Here is a 19,096-nt window from a genome sequence, read left to right on the forward strand (position 1 = left end):
TTGCTTCCCCTGAATTTTCAAGTTGACTCACTTATATTTTCGTTTTTTTCCATTAATTCCATTAATTTCCATGACATGAGAGAATATCAAAGTAGTGCTTAGAGCCAACAATCTGTCTGTACTTGCAACTACTTGTACCTGCAACTCTCTCAACTTTAAAATGAGCTGCTGCTTTATGATCTGAGGAATAACACTAGACATTACCATGGTCATGACTGGCAAAGCTGATAGACATATGCTAGCCTCCCAAACAAAAATGAAGGAGTGTAGAGCCTGAAAGAGTCAAATGTCTGGAAATTAGAGTTGAACAATGTTTCAATGGTTTCATTAAGTGGAGCCAAGAAGTCGATTCCTTTGATTCGGCAATGAAGTGAGTCGACTCTAGAAAAGTCCTGTGTTATTAAATGAAAGTAAAAATATTAAGAGTATGCAATGTTATGATGAAAACAAACAAAAAATGGTTGATGCAGTTCTTAGCTAGAAAGAGCTTTCACTGATTCCTTTTAGGCCATTTAATGCATATGAACATTTGTGAATAGCCCCCACTAAGCAAAGTATCTTAAAGTAACACACAGTGCATTTGTTACAAGCTGCTAAATTTGCATTACTTTATTTAAAGAATCTGGTACTGCTGGACCAGGAAGTTGCAACACACAGAATTTGACTAAGTGAACTTGAAAACTAAAAGTGAGTTAAGTAAGTGTGAGATGAATCTGGAAAACAACATTTAAATACAATATGAAATTATATACGACATTTCTGCCTTGTGTACATTGCCCTCTATAGAAGTATAGAGGGAACAATGGAAACATTAAACATTTGAAACTCATATGAAACTTAAATAAACCATCCTGTAGTATCATTATTTATTTTAGTTAAATATTAATCACCCAACAATCATAAACAAATGAATTGATTTCCTGTATGTAGATTCAAAATAAAAAAGCTTGCACACAGCATCCATATAAGACATTTGATTGGTACACAGCCCTAGCAAGAGCCCACAAGATTAGAGCACAGCCCCTTTGTCAACAAGAGGAGAGTGTGTCACACTAACCAATAAAATGAACATCCAAGTGGTCAAAACACCTTAACAAGGTCATTTCTGTCACTTTAAGACATTAAAATCTGACATGCTAACCAACATGTAAATGGGATTAAATAACCTCCTGAATTCATTTCCCCATAATAGTGCAGTATATACTGAGTAAGCCAGGGAATAGTAAGTAGGGTGCCATTTCAAAAATGCCGTGTTAGGGCTAGCCCTCTTGGAACCCACAAAGATTGCACTACAGCATCTAGAGTTCAATTCCTACTATGAGAACCTATCAGAGCCAGTGAACGACAAGACAGTGAATGAGGGCAAGGTTGGAGATCCATTGGTGTTTTGCACACCGTTTTCTGGGCGGACCGCCGTATGTTAAACAGAGTTTTAGACAAAATTCCAGAGTCTACTGAATTTTTGTTCATTCATTTCTTTTGTTATTATTGGAAAAGTAGATTCATAATGATTATGACAAGGTAATTTTCTGCAAGACGTGGTGTGAATTATTGTTTTGCTGCATTAATGCCTTGAGAATTAAATACAAATTAGACCATGTTCTTGTTTTGCTCTGTTACACACAGTGTTAATATGGAGAAGGAATCCAGTAAATTAGTTTTAATAAAATAAAGCACATATAACAGGATATACACTGATGCATTTATTTATTTTAATTGCAATAAAGGATCTATCTATGGCAGGTTCTGAGCTATTCTCTGTTATTTTAACTGTGTTACTTTACAATGGGAAAACATCACACTTCACAGCTGTGGAACAATTAAGAACTTAGTAAGAACTACTTGGCATATTTTGGCCATATGCCAACATTTAAGACATGTATTGACCAAATAATGTGTTTGCAATTAATATACTGAGGCAATACAACAATCGATACCATATAGCTTTATATGGGATGTGCTCGGACAAGATGGCTACTAATGGCTTTTAAGGCAATAGTTGTAATTAACTGAAATCCAATTCCTAATTTTGCCTAAAAAGATCAAATTTAACAATAATTATACTCATAAGCATATTACGTGTAGGAAAGTATAAGGTTATTGCACATACTGTAATGACAGCCACATTAATAAAACAATTAGCAAGTATATGCCTTCTTTTTGTTTTCCCCACTTACTGATACTACTGATTACGTTTCCACGTGTTTGTGAAGTGTCAGACAATATATGACATTTACACTGAATAAGCATGGTCTTTATAATAGCATCATACATTCAATTTTAAACCACTGAATTTGGAATTAGTATCTCTTATTCTCTGTCTTGCCAAAGTGAAGACTTTTGCTAAGCTAAGCTTGTTAAACAGGAGCACAGTGCAGTTTCTAGTCAGATATTTCAGCCTTCGCAAAATCCTGCTGCATCTTGTCTAAAACAAAACATTCGCTACAATAGCAAAGGATCCTGGGAATGCTGTGTAATCAATGGTCAAGTTGCCTTAAGGTTCTTCATTTTTTCCCATATCCATGAGGGGCTGGCCCAGAGAAACAAGGATTAGCAATTGGCTCTCAATTCTCTTGGACTAGCCTATCTCCTCCTATTTTCTTGTTTTCCATTATCTAACACTCTTGTTCCAACTAATCAGCAAATTAACAAGCTTCTCCTGAGTAGAGGAGCATGTGTTGGAATCAAAAGAGGACAGCAGTCCCTCAGTATCAGAGCTCTGAGACTAAATAAACAATCATATTGTGAAACACACTCAAAAGTCTACAAAGCTTAGCTAACCTTCAAAATGGTCTAACACTAAAGATCAAGTGTACACGGCTTAGGCACTAATTTTCTAAAAAGACCATGGAAATATGAATAATCAAAAATACAGTTCCTTACTTCTCAGTACCAAATATATAAAACACGATGGTGTGTATTTGGCGTGTACTTTTTCAATCTCCTGAGTCAGGCCTTTACAGTGCATAAGCCTCAAAGGTTTTGTTCCCTTCACCAAATCCCAACACCGCTCTGAGGGCCATGAATAAAAAAAAAACATGGCCAATATTCAAGTTGTAAACATAAAATGTACTCTAAAATTATGATAATAATCATAACATTAAATGAAATGGTCAATTTCACTAATCAAGAAAACCCCACACCTAAACTAGAATTCCAATCATTTCTACTCATTGACTACTAATTTTGAGACATTTACAATGCTATGAATACCAGTGACTTATTAAATGCTCTGAGAAAATACTTTATATTCTTCAGTTTTCTTTTAGCAAGGTATAGTGTACATTGTTTATGGTGCAAAATGTTACTGTGTCTGACACTAATGTGGCTTTTATTTTGGTCTTCTATTCAACATATACATTTTCTCTCTGGGTTTGAATGTCTTTGGAACATTCATAATACACATTAAGATTTGTGCTTATCAATTAGTGAAACAAGAATTTATCTTGGACATTATATAACTTGGACCCTTTCTTTTCCCCCTATCTGTGTCCTCCAATCTGTGATTCAGTATGAATAATAACAGCATGGGCTGTGAAAAATGTTAATATCTAAAAGATTTTAACGGCTTTAGATGTTTGCTTGTCTCTACAGTGGATTTACTAGGCTCTTCTAATGCATTAAGAAGACCTACATTACTTTCATAGCAATGTTACACACGCATGGATAAAACGTGAAGATTTAAAGAGTTGACTTTGGGAGAAAGTTGTCAGTCTGCCCGGGATTTTCTGTATTTTAGCGTTTCTGCTGGGGTTGTCCCGTTTGTGTGGCCGTTCACAGACGTAGCGGCGCCATTCCGGTAATCCTTTTTACTTGAAGCCCCATGCTTCTTGTATGTCTGATGAACAGAGAGCAATGAACAATTCAGATCTCATTTCAATGTCATCTCACATTTACAGTTTCATTGTTATTGTTCAGTCAATGAGTCAGAACAAACAATATTATCAGCAGGTTCTTTATGCCTTCTGTTGTATGTTATTGGTTGTATTCAGAATACCAATTATGAATCAGTCAGTTATTGTCTGACCAATTTCCTTCACAGGGTGACACACACTCACATATTCATTTACACACTCACATCTATGGACACTTTTGAATCACCAATCCACCTACCAACATGTGTTTTTGGACCATAGAAGGAAACCTGAGCACCTGGAAGAAACCCACACAGACATAGGGAGAACACACCAAACTCACAGACTGTCACCCTGAGTGGGGCTTGAATACACAACCCTAGGTCTATGGAGCTGTGACTGCAACACTACCTGTTGTGCCACTGTGCCACCACATTATAAATCAGTGTGAAATATAATGCCAAAGGCTTCCTCTAGGGATTCACGAGCTTTTGCCTGGTCTATGACTTATTGTTTCTGATAAAACGGGCTTTAAACTGATAAATGTGGGTCTTACACACAAAAGAAACCATCCATATAACCACATTCCTACCTTTATATAGAAGTTTAAGAAGAGAATGATGAGTGTGACCATATAACTGATCTGGAAATACAACCAACCCATTGGAAAACCACATGGCCAGACTACAGCACAGGACGTCTGGATCATAGTCATCACAAATTGGACCTGTTTAAGCAGAAAAAAGAAATCAGACATTTAGTTATGTTTATAACTGATTTTAACCTTCCCTGTGTCACAAATGTTGAAATTGAGAAATGAGGCTATGTTCATATTACCAGGCTTATCTTGCATTAAAGGAGCAATCTGTAGGATATATACTGTATTTAGTCATAACATGTCCAGGTTGTGTGATCATAGATTAAAAAACAGTCAAAGCTAAAACACTGCTGCCTCTTACAGCATTGCTAAAGCAGTATATTAGATTAGCAGCTCATAGATCCCGCCCTCCGAGGTCCTGCCTCTCATCCCGCCCTCTGTCCAATCATTTTACAGTCCACTGTGTGGCCAGGTCTACAAACAGTGTCTCGGAGCCATTAAAATGACCATATGAACAGAGTAAATGTTATATTTTACCAGACACGAAAAGCCCTGTTGCCCTTCTAAAAATCTCCATGACCAGAGACGCAGTAAAATGAGAGAAAATATTGGCCTTTTGTTTGAAAAATGTAAGGTAGTTTAGATGCAGCAACACTACAGAATAGAGCCGTATTCACCTATTTAAGGTGGAACGGAGAAATCAAGCTTGGTAGTACACAGCAAATATAAGCGTTTCTCTAGTAGCTAGATGTTTTAGTGACGTACACTTGGTCGTGTGTTTTAAATGGATAAAATTGGAAATAAGTGTTTCTAAACAAGTTTTGTTTATAAATCCTAGCCCTAGCTTTAGCTTCGCATAGCTGTTTAAGGTGGAAATAAATATTTGGCTTCCTCCTAGGAGATATATATATATAAAATATGGACATGTAAAATTCGACCTTTCTCGAGATTTTAGTCACTTTGGCTGCATTCACATTCAAGCCTCATTAATCAAGCATATATATATATATATATATATATATATATATATATTTTATTTTATTTTATTTTGCTAAGATCAGTCTAGATGTTTCACATTCCCAAATGTTCCCTAAGCATAGTCTGGCCTACATGTGGGGGGACTAGGAGGGACTTTTTAGCTTCCATATCCAGACAGCGCACCATTGATTTTCAGAAAGACAAGTTACTCACCAGCTGTCCTTGAGTAATGTATTTCTTCCACCAAAGGTATGGCCTCATGAAAGGAATGGCTGAGAGCCCATAATAAGAATACATCAGCACATGGATGAAGCTGTTGAAGGTGGCACCAAAGTAGGCTGGAGAAACAGATGCAAATAAGAAGTTGATTTCCTGATTATAAGCCATTGTTTTCTGTTATTACAATCCCCATGAATATTTCCGCAAATTACACAAAATCTAACTAAATTATACATTTACATTTCAGACGTTTAGACTCTAAAGCACTTTGGATTGCCCCTGTGTATGAAAGGTGCTCTATTAATAAACTTGCCTTGCCTAGCCTTATTCTATAATAATTGTAGATTTTAAAATTGTATTGATTTCATTGATCAAATTGAACCTCCACTTTTATTATGTTGTTGTTTTTTTTTGTTTTTTTTTGACACAGTTCTACAATAAAACTTACAGATATCCCCTTCACCTTCTGGAAAAGACAGTGTTATGTACCTTTAGGGAACACACCTGGACTTTTAAACACTGTTGTCCCTTTAAAGGTACATTTAGAATGTTTGTACCTTTAGTGACCAACGATGACATAGAAGAACCACGTTTGGTTCCATAAATGTGTGAGTGTGAAGAACCTTTTAAAGATTCAAAGGACCTTCACTTGATGTAAAGGTTCTTTACCAATGTTAAATTTATTAGCAAAGATGGTTCTTTATGGAAAATGGTTCTTCTATGGCATTGCTCAAAGAACCTCTTGTAGCACCTTTACTTTTAAGAGTGTAGCTTTGTTTCCATATATCTTTGGAAGTCATAAAGCCATACTGATAAGATAGTGTGCCCAACAGCTTCGGGGGGCAGTGTGTCCTAGCTAAGTAAATGAAATAATCATAAAACAATCAGAGTGTGCTGGCAACTCAGGGTTACCTAACTATGTTATACCATATATAATCATCCTTTAGCTTTTTAACAATCCTAATGGTCAATGTCTATTAATTTTTTATGTGTTAGTGCCTGAAAGAAGGACAGTTGTCTCAAGCGGGCAAAAATCCAGAATTATATAAAGCTGCATTCATTTCAGAAGCATCTGGAAGTGCATTTTTGTCGCATTTGCTTTTATGTTTCTGAATTATTCAGCACATAAACTGCAGCATCAGGTTTTAGAAGCCCTTAAAAATGGAACATAAGGGCGGTTTCTGTCAGAATTACTCACAGTGGCCACAAGGCACCCAGTTCATGACAAACCACCAGATGTTGAGCATGGTGGCATGATGATAGATGTGCAGGAAAGTGATCTGGTGGTTGTTCTTCCGCAGGATGAAGAAGAATGTGTCCATGAACTCAATGAGCTTGGAGAAATAATACCACCACAAGACATGAATGATCTGCCAGGAAGAGAGTGAGGGTGTAGTTAACAAATAACCGAAAATCATGTCACATCAGACAAGCTGAGGTCAGTGACGAACCATTCTCTCTTTTTTTCCTCTTATTGCCTATGACCTACTTTTCCTTTAAAAATCTGAGGATATTTAACTTCCAAAATTGCTCTGGCAACATTTTAAATTTAGAGATGCCATCAATACGATGAGTAGCAATTGCTAAGATGGGTAGCAATTTAGTCTTGTAACGAATTTATCCTGAAATAGCACAATCACAGTGATATGGATGCTGTAATATTAAGGTAAAAAATTCTACCTAGTGTTACTTATAACTAGTGTTATAAGCCCAATATAAATTGCATATTTAAATCTTAGTTCTTTAAAAAATTATGGATTATATTGTATCAGCCAATAGTCAAGGTTTCAATATTGCTATCAGAAAACAAATAAACATATTGCGCCACATGTAATTAAAATCTAACTCATTATATTTTGAGACATTATCACACTTGTAAATGTTTTTGACACCTAACACTCTAAAAGCTATTACAGTGTAAACTTGGAGATAATGGGATACCTCATATTTTTCCCATTGTTGTAATGTTAACACTAAACAGTACACAAAAATATGAATGTCTCATGTTGCCTGAACATTTGCAGGGATTTTTCTCAGATAATTGAAAAGCAACAGCATGAAAATCCAGCTTTCTAATGAAAAAGTGTGTCCCCATATTTTATTGCCAATTTATGAATTTGTTAATGACTAGTTTTGCTGTGCCAGTATTAATGTTCATATAGCTAGTCTGAAAAAATAAACCCTCTCACCTGCACTGTACGCAGACACCTGATCTAATCTATTTATGCTAGACTTGGCTCTTTTACAGTGTTGTACCCAAGGTCAAGGAATCATACACACAGCCTATAAGCAAATTTTAAGGTTTTTCATTCTTGATCATCGTTCTTAGTTATTATGGAATAATGGCCAGCTCTGTTCACCTATATATGGAATATAGATATATTCATTCACTGTCTGTAACCTTGTCCAGTTCAGGGTTGTGGTGATTGGGTGCAAGGCGGAATCCCATACTGATTCCTATCTCCTATTGAGATAGCAAATTGCATATTAATGAAAAATAAAAACTGGTGTCTTTTTTTGTATTATTTTATGTGGCAGAAAAACAGCCTTCCATACTTTTGAGTTGCCAATCTACCTACCAACATGTGTTTTTGGACCATGGAAAGAAACCAGAGCACCCGGAGGAAACCCATGCGGACACAGGGAGAACACACCTCACAGACAGTCATCCAGAGCAGGACCCGAACCCACAGCTTCCAGGTCCCTGTGTGACTGCGACACTACCTGTTGCGCCACTGTGCTGACCATGATATGTCAAAGATTACTCTATTTGTAAGAGGGATAAATTAACTAATATGCAGACCTGTATGTAAATTAGACATATTTAGTTTTTATATCTGTAATCAGAAGCAACTAAACACACATACATACACATACAGTGTAACATAACCATAGTTAACTGGCAATCTGTTAAACTATATTAAGCTTTGACCCCAGAAAAAATAAATATCTTGGCAAACAAACAAACAAATACATTTTTTAAAAAGCCTTTTCACAGAAATGAATCCAAAATAAATTCAGTCACAATATTGGCCAGATTTACTATTATCCCCAAAATATTTAGTGCTGCTACATTTAATTGGTAACGCAGTAGGATTTGTATGATTGAAATGTTTTGAAAACATAATAATAATGCATTTAAAAGGGACAAGTTTCATTATCATACTGTAAACTGCCAACTCATCTGTGACTATTCATCAAGCCAGTACATTTAAATAAGTTGATTTTAAATCATATCATCAAGATTCACTGTCAGATCATAATCATTTTAGCAGATACAGTAATGATGAATGAATAAGAACACTGTGGTCACCTTCAAACCCTGGCTCAATTAATTAACTGCCTGCAAAATGCAGAGGCACTGAGGGCTGCTGGGGCTGCATTAATGGATCTTATCTTGACTTTACTGCAGTGCTGAAGGGGATGTCTGCTCTTTGAATTAGTGGCTGCTACTGAAGTACATATGATGACCCAGAGTCGTGTTGGCTTGTTTGATGAGGTGATCAGGTTAAAGTTCATAGCACTGTTTTTGGCACTGGGACTGTGGGCTATGAAGAGACTCATTCTTGCACAAAACCAATGCAAAGCAATTCATGGGTGCAGTCTGATTCCTAGATAGGATGTGAGTAATACTCAGGTATGTTATGCATGACACTTGATCACATGACATTTTCCAGGCTGGATTTGTACATCACAGGATGATGACTACATCTAAAAAAAAACATATCAAAAAAACATGCTTGTACGTGTTTTACCTTGTTGTCGGCTTCTCCAGCGCTGTGAGTGTCTTGGCAGAAGAAATTATAACCACCTTGCCACACAGCAGTCACAAGCTGTAGAGACACAGGGGGTTTAAAATCCATAACCTTCCAAAATAGGTTCAGAAAATTCTTTTCAAAAGTAGCCCTTTTCTCAGATCTTTTGAAAAAAAATCACCCCTGGAAACAACCATGAATTTGATAGATATTGCAGATAGACATTGAATTGACATTGTAGAGCTTGTGTCTCCACACTAAGTGCCACATGCTTGAATCCATGAGTCTGCAGGTGTGTGGCTGGGGCATAGGTACATTAAAATGCTGACAAAGTGATGAACTCAGTAAAAATGTCTACTTTCTGCTTTCACATACAGTGCTTTGTTTGGGAACATTTTTCAGCATCAGGCAATAAAGCAGAAAACATATATTTAAGAAATAATATTTAAAGAAACACCAACAACTGATCTGGGGCCAGTCTATTTATTTTACATTATACATTATTTATTTAATGTTCCTCTTTGTTGTCAGTTTTTACAGTAAGAGCCTACTGACAAGAGCCTTGACAGCGCTACATCCTTTCAGACCCATAATGTTACATGGAAGGATGGACAAATGTATCTGTGTTTTCCAGACTTGAAGTTGATGTGCAGATTGATTTTCTACTTTTCCATAAGATGAAATCTTCACAGATTTATCTGTTGCTGACAGTTTTGGTGGTCTACTAGAATCATATTTTGTGTGTTTATTTAAATATTTTTTCTAATTGCAGTTATGGAAACTTTTTTCACTTTAAAAAGATTGTAATCTAATAGCTTCTGAGGATACATTTGTGTCATTTTGGCTGAAAGTTTAAGGGTGGTCTTTGATTTTGCACAGAATTAAAGGATCATATTCATCCGTGATACAGGCCTTTCTCTGCTGAAATCTCTTTAAAGCTTGTGACCTGTCATTGTTCCACTTTTTCTATAAAGCCTTTATTTCAATCTATTATCCAAATTTAGGATTCAAGCTGCTGGGACTAAATCTTCCCCATTGTGCCTCATCTGTACAGAGTTACCAGCTTTGGAAATATAAAACATAACCTCCTAAGGTATTCAGTAAGTGAACGTTTGTAAAATCAAATGATCTCACATTTCTACATGTCTGAGAAAGCTTTATATTAAACATTAGAATTATGCTGAGTATCAGACTGTACTTATTCAGAAGGGACATGTCTTTGTGATCAACCTTTTAAAAAAATCATCCAGAGCCAATATTGTTATCAGCATTGCTAACTACTGAAAAACATGCTAACATTATTCTGCTTATTTGCTTTGGAAATCATGGTTACAAGTTATAAGAGCAGCTGAACAGTAGCCACACTTCATGTCAGTTAATCACAATTTGAAAGAAAGTAGCAAGAAAGTGGTGAAATTTGATAGCCTGTTTAAATCTAATGTAAATGTATTTTATTATATATTAAGCAACATCTTCGTTTAACAATATCTGAACCCTAACCTAACACACCAGGGTGGGGTGCATTCTCCAAGGAGATGTCAAAGGACATTCTTTCTTTCCACTCTTCTTTTTTCTATCTTTCATTCTTTCAATCTTTGTGTGTGTGTGTGTGGGGGGGGGGGGGGGTAAGCTGGTCAAGGTAGTTCTATCTCTTCAACACTTCATCAAACTTTCTGTATTCAGAAGACACTGCAGTTTAAACAACCTTTTTAGGAGGGCATGTGAAGAACATAAAACACATTTAGAGTGTCCCCATAAAATCTGATTACTTTAGTCATGGATGGTCAGAATGTGGGGTTGACTCTAGACCATTTGAAAGACTGCCATTATATAAAACACCATAAAACCTCTGTTAAAAAATTCTGCTCTACCATCATAGTCCACTGTGGAGACTGCTACCTTTTAAAGAAAAGAAAGAGATATTTCTAGAGATCAGAGGCAGTATGCGTATTAGCCTGAAATTAATCTGTACTAAAATCAGAACAGATACAGCCTAAATTATCATGGCAGGAACAAGAGAAATAAGATAACAATAGCTTTATACAGCTTCATGCCATGAGCACAACAGTTGCAGGGTAAGATACTTGAATTACCATTTCTGTAGCACTTATTATTAATACATGGCAAAATTATGATAACACATATATATAAATATATGTATATATGTAATATAAACTACTGTATATAGTATTATATATTATATATGCTGAAGGGACTAATTATGACTTAGATTATCTAAAAAAAAAAAAAAAACCTAATTGATAAAACACCAATCACTGCCACACGCCCATATATGAGTGATTTGAAGCATAATTAGTTGAAAGCTGAGGATGTGATTATAACAGGAAAGGAAGAATGTGCATCTCTCATGCCTTAGAGTTTGCACTGTTCATGCTTGGACAGGTCTGAAATTAAGCAATGGGAAGGTAACTCTTAATGTTTGCATAAGTAATGTACCCTTACTGTGAAACTGTGGTACATTTCACAATATAGATTAATGAGGACCTATTAAGCAAGAAGATACTTAAGCAAGAAGCCAACTCAATTAAACTTAGCACAAAAAGTAAGGAAATTTATGTTTGGTAGATTATTTCTTGATTGTAACATTGCTTCATGGCAATAAACCTTATACCGTTGGAAAACCTGTTAATTTCCCTTTTAAATGGTGCCAGATCCTCTCTGCCAATTCTAAATATGTTTGGTGTTTGGTGGACTGGATGATTGAAGTTTGAAGAAACAAGAAATATTGGCAATTTAACAATTTATTCACTTAATAAACAGGAGCCTTAGTAGCGTGTGGAAGAATCATACACAACCACAACAGCCTGGCACCTCCTCCTCATGCTGGTCACCAGCCTGGTCTCACACTGGGATGGCATCCCATTCTCTAACCAGTATTTGTCACAAATCAGCCAACATGGTTGTGTTGGTCACTCTGGCACGAACAGCACACCCAAGCTGATCCCACAAGTGTTCAATGGGGTTGAGGTCAGGACTGCTGGAGGTAGTCTCTAATAAACCTCGCTCTGTGGGGGCGAGTGTTGTCATCTTGGAGGATAGAGTTCAGTCCCAGACTGTGGAGATATGGGATTGCCATTGGTTGCAGAACTTCCTCTCAATATTGAGATGCATCGAGATTGTCTCCAATGATAACAAGCCTCATTTTTCCAGTGAGGGAGATGCCGCCCCACACCATCACACTGCCTCCACAAAAATGTTACCCTATCGGTGCAGCAATCAGCATAGTGTTCTCCATGTCTTCTCCACACTTTGACCCTATGATCCAACTGCCGTAAGCAGAATCTTGACTCATCACTGAACATAACGTTCCTCCACATGTTCAGGTTTCAGTGCACGTGTTGCAGACACCAGCGCAAATGGGCCTGACAGTGAAGGGCAGTCATGGTAGGTCTTCTGGCAGCCCGATGAGACTGGAGATTGGTTGCGTGTAGCCTGTTCCAGATTGTCTGGGCAGAGAACCTTTGGCCATATCGTCCTGCAAACCTTGACTGTAAATCTGTAGAAGACAGCCTACAGTACCTAAGTGTTGAGAGGGTGAGGAAACAATATTCTTGAGGTGTCGTATTCTTGGGACACCATTTCGTGGCCTGTCTCTATCACACAGGCTCTATCCAGATCAGTCAAACGTGGCATGCCAATTCGTGGAGCCAATGCCAATGCTCGCAGGGCCAATGCTCATAGGTGCTGCCAATCAGGGGGGTACCAGAAGCTCAAAACAAATACTCAGCTCTACTGCTCATCCAAGAAATGCATGGTTCTTACAAATGTGGCACCATTTAAAAGGGAAATTAACAGGCTTTCCAACGGTATAAGATTTATTACCAAGAAGCATTGTTACAAGAAAGAAATAATCTACTAAACACAAATTTCCTTACTTTTTTTTGCTAAGGTTACAACTGATCTTCTCTGAATGTGATAAAACTCACTCAAACATTCTTACAGATAAGACAAATTTACTACATTTGCTTCAGTATTAAATAACTTTCTGGAGGGGTGTGATCATTTAAAGCCACTCAGAAGACAACAAAGCAAAGTTGTGCTAGTTGAGATCCATAGCAGATGTGCTTGCTGAGACAATGAGTTTGTGAAAGGCCAGCTGTTCTCTGGACTCGCCTTGCACCAATGGGCTTTTCAGCACAGAAGGCACTTGGCTGCGCTTATGAATATGAATCATTTAAATACTTTTTGACTGACCAGTCAAGCACAAGAATTGCAAAGACACTCCACTAACAGAGCACTATATGAGTCCGCCTAAGTCAAAGGCTACAATATCTGGTTAATATTTAAGTTAATTAGAACAATACATACATTTTTGTCGAAAAACTGGATTTAACAATTAACTCTCCATCTGTAAGATACTTGTAGGAAAACATTTAGTCTTTTAGTTACCAGGCTGAGAAAATTAGCTCTACCCAAGTTATTTAAATATGCTGTACAAATCAATTACATAAAAATAGAAAACAAGTAAAAAATACCCACTACACCCACAATTCTAAAGTACATCAGTGGTGTAGAAGATGAGATAAATGATCCAGTAAAAATGTCTTATGAATTAAATAAGGTGATTGAAATTTTTAATCTACACATTTTCATCTTTCCAAAAAGCAGATCACCCAAGATTTGAAGCTCATAGGTTATAACATACCATTTATCAATATAATCAACTACAATAATTTACTCTGTAGCAACATTATCACATTAATTAGGATACAGTTGGCTCTTTTTGTATGACAATTTGTGACTCTAAGAACTGCTAACAAGCAATGAGCAAGGAAGCAAATTCCTGACGCCTTTAAAAGCCCACAGCCCACACTGACTCCTGCTTGACTAACTGCTTTTCTCCTGGAGGACAATGCCTTCTCAGCTTTTTCCTTGGTCACAAGTCTAGTTGTTTGTTGTTTGCTACATTACCTTCGGACCTCTAATGCAAAATTAAAGGAACATACTTCAGACACAAACATGTTCTTTGTGATTTTTTTTTTTTTTTTTTGCCAAACTGCCCTTAATGTTCACAGTGACATTGCTTTTTGGGAGAACCAGTAAAGTCAACCCACCTCATAAAACATGTAGAGGGACAGTAGAGTGAGGGCCAGGTTATAGACTACTAAGATCCCTCTGCAGGAGTATGGCTGCCTGTTCTTCATGTATTTTGGCCCCATCCATACAATTAGGAGGTACATGATGGTGAAAACAAAAGTGGGAACATAGTTGTCCAGCAGAAACCATCCTCTCACACGAGGGTCTGAAAAGATGAAAGCAAAAACATGTGTCTATTTTCAAATGCGTCTAATATTACAATTACGAACACCGCTTAGCTAGGTAAATCAGGCCAGTCACCAAACGGTGAGTCATATACTGCAGTAAAAGACAATGGGCTGAAGAAAACAGGGTGAAGTACACCGGAAATGTGTGCCTCCAGGTGAAGAGCGGTATTAAATTAAATTGCTAGGGAAGAAAACCTCTTCCCTAGCTCTCTGCGATGCTGCCTTGTTATACGTCCTAATGCAGCATGTTGTCAGTGATATTTACCTTCCTCCCCTCAATGAAGAAACTAGCCACACACTTAGAACTGTTCACCATATCATTGAGGGTATTTGTGTCTAAGTTTTACCCTTTATAACTGCAATGAGACCATCTGAAAATAACTAATACAGGAGAAATACAGTATTAAAATACAATGCATCAGTTTCAAATTATTAACACTTTTATACAATTGCAGTTCCACTTTCTCTAAATGCAACTTGGGGATTTGCAAACAATTAAAACTTGAATGATTATTGACATTATGATTAACTTGCCATCAATTCTATTTGGCCCAAAGTTACATGATACAGAGTAACAATGAGTAACACCGTGTTTAAGCTTACAGGAAAGCTCTAATTCAGTTCACCCTATCCCAATAACAAAATCAGGCATTAAACATAAAACATAACTGGATTCTGAATGCTGCTATGATGAAATGTAGGTGACTAACTAATGTATTAATTCATTTATTTATTCATTCATTTTATGTAACTGCTTCATCCAATTCAGTGTTGTCGCGGGTCTGGAGCCTACATCAAATCACTGGGCGCAATGCAGGAACGTGCCCTGGACAGTGGACAGTGGACACTCACACCTATTGACACTTTTGAATAACCAATGCATCTACCAACATGTGTTTTTGGACTGTGAATGGATACCAGAGCACCTGGAGGAAACCCATGCAAACACAGGGAGAACACACCAAACTCCTCCCAGACAGCCATCAGAGTTGGGGATTGAACTTCAACACTACTGATAGCTCCACTGTGATATACTTACTATTATATTTTGAATATGTACAATATATACAGGGTAAGTCAAAAAGTTGCAGGAGTTTTATTTCTTTGATATGCTTCCTGACCACCTTCCCATTGGAATAACTTGCCCTTGATCCAATATGGCGGCTTTCAAGATGGCCATTTTCTGGACATAGCCTAAAGATAGGCCCCCCACCCATTATTTCTGATTAAAGGGTGTCCTGTGACTTTTGACTTACCTTGTACAAATCCTGTATTATCATCCAGACTGTAATTTATTTATCCCTGGAGCTGTGTGCCACCTTTTGTGCCACCGCGAGGCCCTCAAGGATCTTTAATCTAAAGAAAACCACTTTGCCAGGACGGTTTAATTGTAACTAAAGTGCTACAAGACAACTAATGTGTCTTACATGACAATGAACATACAAATATTTTAAACAAGTTTTGTTTTCTTTCATTCAGACATTTGTCTATTCATTTTAACAAGCAAATAGATGATGTCAGGATCAATTATATATATCAGTTAAAGCTGTTTTTTCATCATCAATGTGTTTCTTTTTGCACTATACAAATCATCATAAATAATGCTTTGTTGAAGTGAGATTTTCAAGTGCAGGAGGAGAAGGTTAGCCAACTCTGAAAGACCTGCTTTGTTCTGTGCATCAATTAAAGGAAGCTTGCTGAACTTACCCCTGGGACCCATCCATGAGTCAATATATGTGTTCACTCTGTCGTTTAAGGCCTCCATCTCCACCCTGTGGACAAGGACAGTGACATTAGCTCACTTTCTGCCTCTCCCACTCTGAGGTGAGGGCAACCTCAAACAAATAATGACTTCATAAAACATCAACAAAAAGTCAACCAAAGAATTCCTTCTGGGAATCTGAATTGATTTTGGTGACAAGGTAGAGCAGATTTGCTGTAGCTTTCCTCAACATTTCTCAGCCAGTTCAAGTCAGGTCAGGTTTAGACTATGCTGGGAACTAAATCTAATGTGTTTCACATGAACAGATACTGACCATGTCATCATTGGCCAAGAAAAAAATGCATCTCCAAAATAGTGACTTTATAATAGTAGGGAAAACCCTTAAATAGATGATCAAAAGGATGATTCACATTCCTTTTCAGCTGTAAACACTTTGTAATATGGGAATAAATTGGCAAAACAGACACTTATATACTGAGGCTGAAGTGGTGATGAACCTATATGAAAATTCTTCACAGGACTTTTCAGGCTTATGTGCTGTAAAATACTTCTTAAATATATGAATCATAGAACCATAGTGAAAAACATCTATACAGATTTAAGGGTTCTTTATAGCACCTTCACATGAGGAGGTGGTAGGTTTATCATGTCATTTACAAAAAAAATAAGGTTCCTTAAAGCACTGTCAGTGGTACTTTGGGGGAGCCAAAATGGTTCTCCTGTGAAGTCATGCAAAGAACCCTTTGTGGTGTTTTATAATAAATAAATAAATAAACCCTGGCAATGAAAATTATGTTCTCGTACTTGTTAAAATATCCGTGTGGTGTTTCAGCTATAAGATTCATTATGAGTAAAAATGAACAGTCATCATCCTGGCCGAACATTTCCACTTTGAAATTAGTGTTCCAAACATAGTCTCAAACAGGCAAATTCAGACAGTCGTGGTTTCTTACATCATAAACCTAACAAATCCATCGAGTCAGGTGGGTCTTTCCAGAGAACCTGGGGGTGTGGGTGGAGATAGATGTGGGGACTAATTGCATATTTATATATTTCATACTAAATGAAAGCAAAAAAGCAGAGATACTTCTTAACCACCTTTAGGGCATTAGAGCATTTCATTTTCTTGGATGTAACTTACACAAATGTGTCATTTTGAGTTTGAGGTTTTATAACTATATCTCTCGTTCCTAATCTCTGTAATGGCACAATATAGACCCATAACTAGCTGTAATTCTGTAACTAAGTTTTTAAAATTTTATTATGAACCAGAGTTAATCAGTTCTTAAGAGAAAGAACAGTACACACTTTTACAGCCGAGGGTGACTTTTCAATTTTATTTATTTATTTATTTTTTTTGCCAGTCCTCGTGGACTAGTAGTTCATCTGCTCTGAATTTAAAACGAAACGCTTTTTACTGGAACATTAAAAGGGCCAAACTAAAAATGAATGACCCTGCTCTGTAGTCCAGGTCAGTGAAGCGGCCAGCATCCGTGCTAAGCCCCTTGTCCTTATAAGGCTGCGGTTTTTGACACAATATACATTATTTACACACACTATAGAGCACTATGAGGACACAGAACACAGATATACACCTCTAAAACAGCTGCTTACCTAGGTTTTTCTCTCCTATGTTGTCCTGGGCTGTAGGCGACGGTGTCTCTTGAGTGGGAGAGTGTTTTTGAGAGTGTTTGTGAGGGTGTGTGTGTGTGTGTGTGAGAGAGAGAGAGAGAGAGAGAGAGAGAGAGAGCTGAACTCTGGGCGAATGAGCGGAAAAGCTGAAGTCATGAGGGACGGCTCTTCAGCATCTAACGGGAGTACAGTGTCTCAGTAGCCTGATAAGGACAAAGTCTACTGCATGCCCTCCTCCGTGATAACACCGATAATAGAACTCGAGCATTTTAAGGAAACATCATTTCTATGATTTTTTTCACCTTTTTCAGACTACGACAGGCATTAAGCTGATGTGAATGACGTGTTTCGGGGAGAAAACGCCCTCTTTGTTAACTTTGGTCAGTGTTTGAGTTATTTTACCCACTGTAATTAGCCTAAAGATAATTGGAAAAATTACAACGTGTCAACCGGAGCTTATCAGAAACATTACATACAGGGTATTTGGGTCTGAGCTATAGGTCCACAGTTTGTTACCTGAAGTAATGTTTTTATCAGACCTCACCTCGAGTCTGGGTAGGGGTCTCCTGAAATGTGAGATAGTTAAAGTTGTGCATTTGATCTCTTTACTGTGTGTTAAATCACGTGTCCTTGTGTAATGTTCAGGTGATAGTTGGAAGGACCATAGGGTGCTGTGCGGGTGAGTTTAAGACCCTCGTGCTGAAAATCGCTCGAGAGGCGTGCACCATCCCCTGCCTGAAGTCACCCGATCCATGTGGAGGGAGAACTGACCAATCACAATGTGCCTCTCGCACAGCTGTGAAGCGCTCGCTGCGCATGACTAGAACACAAGCGGAGAGGTGGAAGCAGGAGCACACACATATACAAGATTGTTTCTGTGATTTATGGGGACATTCTATAGACTGCTATACTTTTGGTGGTGATTTAGCCTTATCTTTCACGTAACTATCAGCAGCTTTACACATGCCTCATCTTTAAAATCTAATGAATTACATTTTAGTCCCCACAAGGACGGATGTTCCCCCATATATATGTAAACAGGCCCCCAAAAG

At 37.4% G+C, this 19,096-nt stretch overlaps 1 protein-coding gene across 1 annotated transcript; it reads right to left on the reverse strand.

The window, feature by feature from the left end:
- Positions 1 to 117: 117 nt before the first annotated feature.
- elovl5 (ELOVL fatty acid elongase 5) lies at positions 118 to 18,598 on the reverse strand. Its single transcript, XM_066678371.1, has 8 exons — positions 18,027 to 18,598; positions 16,397 to 16,461; positions 14,480 to 14,667; positions 9,405 to 9,482; positions 6,848 to 7,019; positions 5,644 to 5,768; positions 4,447 to 4,581; positions 118 to 3,838 (listed from the first exon to the last, which is right to left on the reverse strand). The coding sequence occupies exons 2-8, from the start codon at positions 16,452 to 16,454 to the stop codon at positions 3,710 to 3,712; spliced, it is 885 nt and encodes a 294-aa protein (XP_066534468.1). The 5' UTR covers positions 16,455 to 16,461; positions 18,027 to 18,598; the 3' UTR covers positions 118 to 3,709.
- Positions 18,599 to 19,096: the final 498 nt, after the last annotated feature.

This window comes from Hoplias malabaricus, chromosome 8, assembly GCF_029633855.1.
Source record: "Hoplias malabaricus isolate fHopMal1 chromosome 8, fHopMal1.hap1, whole genome shotgun sequence".
Taxonomy (NCBI): domain Eukaryota; kingdom Metazoa; phylum Chordata; class Actinopteri; order Characiformes; family Erythrinidae; genus Hoplias; species Hoplias malabaricus.

Excerpts from the sequence above, each read along its gene's own strand:
- elovl5 (XM_066678371.1), bottom strand. The coding sequence starts at position 16,454 with ATGGAGGCCTTAAACGACAGAGTGAACACATATATTGACTCATGGATG. Across the intron at positions 14,668-16,396 it reads CTCATGGATGGGTCCCAGGG|ACCCTCGTGTGAGAGGATGG; the intron begins GTAAGTTCAGCA and ends TCATCTTTTCAG. Across the intron at positions 9,483-14,479 it reads CCCTCTACATGTTTTATGAG|CTTGTGACTGCTGTGTGGCA; the intron begins GTGGGTTGACTT and ends GTGTCTCTACAG.